This window comes from Vairimorpha ceranae (genome assembly GCF_000988165.1).
Source record: "Vairimorpha ceranae strain PA08 1199 chromosome Unknown NODE_177, whole genome shotgun sequence".
Taxonomy (NCBI): domain Eukaryota; kingdom Fungi; phylum Microsporidia; family Nosematidae; genus Vairimorpha; species Vairimorpha ceranae.
Genome location: NW_020169472.1, coordinates 1 through 5,095, shown reverse-complemented (window position 1 = coordinate 5,095; position 5,095 = coordinate 1). Strand labels below are relative to the sequence as shown.

Genomic DNA, 5,095 nt, shown 5'->3' with positions numbered 1-5,095 from the left:
GATCTTGCAAGAATTGCAAGTATACCTATACCCCCCCCCCCCCCCAAAAAAAAACCTACTATCCTTGTATAATTTAAGATAGTTATCATTCATACAAGTTATATTTAAACATTTATATCCATTAGGCGCCCGATGTTTTCTACAAATCTTATTGCCTTCTTTTCCACAAAAAATATTTCAAAATTTTCTTCATAAAATGTCGACATGCACTTCCCAAAAATTAATTATATAGAATCAATTTTTAGGAGGGGCATGTTAATATTTTATGAATATGCAAAAAAATCGTAAACATTTACAAAAAAAATTGTATATTTTTACGTTAAAATTTAATACTCTCAAGTTCTCTTCTTTATTTCGGTGCTTTCCTTAATAAAACTCCATTTAATTTTTTGTTATGTATTTTTTCCTTTATTTAGTAGTAATGAGGGTTTATTAAAAAGACCCCCGATTATGATACCCCGGGGTTCATTATGCGGAAGATTTATTGGATCATGTAAACTTAATCCTCTCTTATTGAAATATATATATATAATAATAATCTATTTGTTTATTGATTCTTATTGAAAGAGCTTCAATTCATCGGATTTATTTAAGCACCCACAAATTTTTTAGATTGATTATACATCATAGTCTTTAATTGTTAAATTATCGGCTAATCTTTTGTACCTTTTTGCTATATGGCGTGCTGCAAAGGAATGTGACTAGGTTTGAATAATACTCTAATGAGCTTAAGACTTTATCTTTGCCGTCTGTTCCTGGAAAGCTTTTAAAATAACTCTTATTCTCACTTAATATTTTATTAGATTTTTTATTCATAAAAGGCATGGGTAAAAATTTAAGATTATTTTTATAGTAAACTTTTTAAATAAAACTAACATGAGGTCGTAATACCACACTATATTTTTTTTCTATGCTTAATCTTTTTCATAGAAAACTCCCCCGTCCTCAGTCTCAACACAGCGCAGTAATCGACGCCAGCAAACCACGAAGGCCTCACTTACTGGGAAGATGTATTTAATCACCGCAGGGGGGCCTTACAGCCTTACTGGGAAGCCGACAACTGGCAATACACTACCAGGCCGGGGGTTCACTGGATCTTGTGGTCGGACAAGGCGGTATGGTATGGGTCTAATGGCATGATGGACTTTCACCTTTACACGCATAATGCCAGAGCTTCAGTGGCTTGCTGTGCCCTCCCCCCAGGCGGGTTTTCTTCAGACGTAACTTCTTACTAAAGGTCTCCGAATACGACCTGCAGCAAATGCGCTTCCACAGCCACGGCAATTGTCGTGCCGACCCAAAGATGTTATGCCTCCTCTATATCTTAAGGACATTTACAACCTTTAGTCGACGCCTACAGAGAACCCCACGATACGACTTTACCCACAAATATTTTGTGACAATTATTGTGTCAACACTAGATTATTACTTAGCAAATTCAAATTGTTGGGATTCGAACCCATACCCCTCGAGCATCGAGACGAGACATAACCACTGCACCAACAATGCTTACTAAAATATATATAATTTTTTTGCAGAGCTTAAAAATCATAAAAAATTATTAAATATATTTTTTATTCAAATTTTAACACCTCAATAATCTTATCAAATAAATTTTCTTTAAAATGATCAATAAACATAAATGTCACCGGTGACAGAGAATTACCCAATAATTAGGTTTAACTCAAACAATCGAATATAAAACAGAACTCTGTCATAAAAATTTTAGAGTGAGAATAAATGTATTTAAGCAAGTTAGAAAAAATAGATAATGCTGAATAAGAAATTTAAGTCTTCTGTAACCCAACCATTATCTTTGGGGAATGTGGGTAGTAACATCAGCGACAAAAAGTCGAACTAAATAACCTTTCAAGGGTTTTAAAAGGTCTGGAAATGAAGACGAGAGGAATTACATATTTTTATGGCAAAAAATTTGGATCCGGAGGAATGGTCAGATCAACTCGCCTACCTTGAAAGCGATTGGAAGGATCTGAAGCTGCTCAAATTTATAAAGACCTACTTAAGGGGGTTACCATTGAGATGGTATGAAGCTATTATTGAGAGCGAAACTTCGTAGATCTGTATTTTCAAGGATGTGTTTTTAAATAAATTTAAAGGAAAATATCAGGAAGAGGATAACGATAAAGTAAGATGTCTTTATAAAAGGCCATTTGAAGGGTCTATTAACGAACCCATAAAGAATGTTTATATACCCCAATGAGGATCAATAAAAAGCAAAAGTAGTATTTACAAACTTATTGAATGATATTTCGGAGGTGTTTTTAAATTCGTTAAAAGAAAGAGTTAGAAACGGTGAGTCGTGGGACGATTTGCTGGGCATAATGGAAAACAACAATAGCTACATTGAAAAATCTAGAAGGAAAGATAAACTCAGCAGTGAAAATAATTAATCGTATTGTCAGAAAAAGAAAGATAATGGCAAGAAGCCGAAAGAGATAAGGTGTCTTGAATGTGGAGGGGTGCATTACAGAAACAAATGCCCCTGGGCTTTAGTCAAAATTCTTAACAGGCAGTAAAAGGAAAGCATGAAATACACGAACAAAAAATGTACGATATCGCCGACCAACAACGTCACAGTATTTAAGATAAAGGGTACCCCGGAAAGTGAAAAGGTTTTTCGTTCTGATTGATGCAGGGCAACACTGTCGTTTGTGAACGGAAGATTAGTGAATAGCATTAAAAAGGAAAAGATTAACCTTTTAAAAGTATTTACAGCAATAGGAGAAATGTTGTCAATAAGAAGTGCAATATAAAACCGATCACGGGTAAAGAAGTATTTGCAACAGAAGTGCACATGGTGGAAAGCCTAAGTAAGGATATCACCTTTGTTGAGATTTTTTGAATAAAGTCAATGAAAAGATTTATTATAAGGATAAAACTTTGACATTAAACAATAAAATCATTCCAATTTATAGTAAAAATGGATCATAGGCACTTGACTGGCACATAATAACAGAAAAATGAAATGTTTATTTAACTCGAAGTAATTTCAATAGTGTTAAAAACGCCACATCTTTAAAGGGTCACAAAACATAAAAAAGTTAAGAAACGTTTGTCGGTGAGTTCTTTGTACGCCCCTTTGAGCTTTAATTTATAGTTTAATCTTATTGTTAAGACTTTAAATGTGTTTTGTGTGTACAGTTGCGGAAGAATCCACGAAGTAATGTTTATGTGCTACAATACCGTGTGAGTAATTATTTTTATGAAAGAGTCCTATGTAAGCTTCTCATTCATCGGAATGGATAATTCTATTTGGACGCACAACATTTCCTATTATCGGAAGCACGATTCGCGCTTCTGGAAGATACCATTGAAGCAAAGGCTTTTGCTGGTTTAGTACTTGTGTCTTCCATGGTTAACGCCGAATCTGGACATTCAATTTTTCCCCCCTTATGATTTTTCGTGTTAAAATTTAGCTTGGTCTTGTCGACTTAAAGAATAACGTTCGTGCCTCCTAACCTTATCAGATGGTTATCAAAATACAAATTTATTTTTTCATCGCATTTCTTTTTAATGCTGCGTATTATTTAAATACTCAAACCACTTACAAAACCCATTATATCAGGCTGCTTTAACTTTTTTACTAGGTAAAATATAAATTTTTATTGTTTCACGGGAGATACTTTTGAATTATAAAAAGAATAGGATAAAATTGAACGCACACACCTGTAAAATCCACACTTATTATTATAACTCCTCCAAACATATCCCAAGCTCCCTTCATTATTAGATTTTAAAAACTTTTCAGTGCTACAATGTAAGCAATATAGTTTATCATAAATAAGGTTGCTGTCCATTAAGTAAGTAAGTACCTCTTCCTGTGATTTTTGTCTAACGTTTTCAAATTATTCTGACAACTGTATTGGGGGTTCTAAAGCATTTTAAATTTATAAAATTTTTACTACATAGGCACTTAACGAACGCTGCGTTCATCAAATGCCTATTGTCCTATAAAACTCCAAAAACGAAGTATTTGCCTTATCTATTAACTTATACGGCTTTGAATTAAAACTTTTAGCAGTATTATTGGTTCTGCCACGAAGATTATTATAGTGTTACCATGTCTTTTGATCATGTAATGGTCTACTATTACATAACCGTCACTTTTTTACGTACTTTAATAATAATCGAACATCCGTATTAAAATACATAAACCGGGATTTTATTATATTCCAGGCAGCATCTATATCATACAAAGGAACCAGAGAAATTGTAGTAACCGTGTCAATTAACTCGACAAAACGGCAATTTTGATTGTATAAAGTCACAACGCCCAACTTTTGTACACGGATCCAAATGGCATGCCAAAAATGAAAAAAAGCAGCCAGTAATCTCGGAATAAGGAAAACACTATCTTATTATAGCGTTGATTGAATGCTACAACCTTAAAATCTATAAGAATTACAGCAAAAGAAAATTTACTGAATCTACTGGACAGGGTAAATTTAATAGCATCAAAACCCTAATAATGTTTCTTCTGTTTTATTAGATAAAAAACAATCTATAAGCGGAAAGCTTTAGCTTAAAAATTTAATGTGTATGATATACACCTAGTAAAAGATATTTGATAACGATTTAAAAGTCCCATATATGAAAATTTAAAATCTTTTAGCCCGTGTAAATCTTTGTAAATAGTTAATATCACAAGTTATAACTATTTTTTCAACTCCTAAATTCCTATATAAACTAAATTAATACTATTTGGTAAACTAAATTACTAATATCGAAACTGGCAAAATCTAAGATACCTGCAAATGGCATAAAAACGGCTTTACACCCATATATGGAAGCTTTTAGGCTATCGAAAGATATAAAATGAAAGGCCCGCATCATCTATATCATAATTATTTGAATGGTTCTAATGCCTCTGTTATAAAGTTCACTAGATGAAATAAATGGCAAATTTGCCAATATATTACATACAATAAACTTCATCTGCGACTTAAGAACAGCATTAAAGTCTGTACTATGCATACCACTCGTTTTAACTGATTCATTATTTGAAAAGGCAGCCTCTGCAGTACAACTTGTAGTGAGATATTTTCAATACGTTGTACCATCAGAGTTCCCTTAC

The 5,095-nt window shown here is 33.0% G+C and overlaps 2 protein-coding genes across 2 annotated transcripts; one reads left to right on the top strand and one right to left on the bottom strand.

Moving 5' to 3' along the window:
- Positions 1-645: 645 nt before the first annotated feature.
- On the bottom strand, positions 646-825 carry AAJ76_1770004271 (hypothetical protein; the record flags this gene model as incomplete). The annotated part of the gene is made up of 1 exon (XM_024474255.1): positions 646-825. One exon carries the CDS (start codon positions 823-825, stop codon positions 646-648), a length of 180 nt encoding a protein of 59 aa, XP_024329658.1.
- A 183-nt stretch (positions 826-1,008) lies between these two features.
- Positions 1,009-1,140, top strand: AAJ76_1770004087 (hypothetical protein; the record flags this gene model as incomplete). The annotated part of the gene is made up of 1 exon (XM_024474254.1): positions 1,009-1,140. The coding sequence occupies one exon, from the start codon at positions 1,009-1,011 to the stop codon at positions 1,138-1,140; it is 132 nt and encodes a 43-aa protein (XP_024329657.1).
- Positions 1,141-5,095: the final 3,955 nt, after the last annotated feature.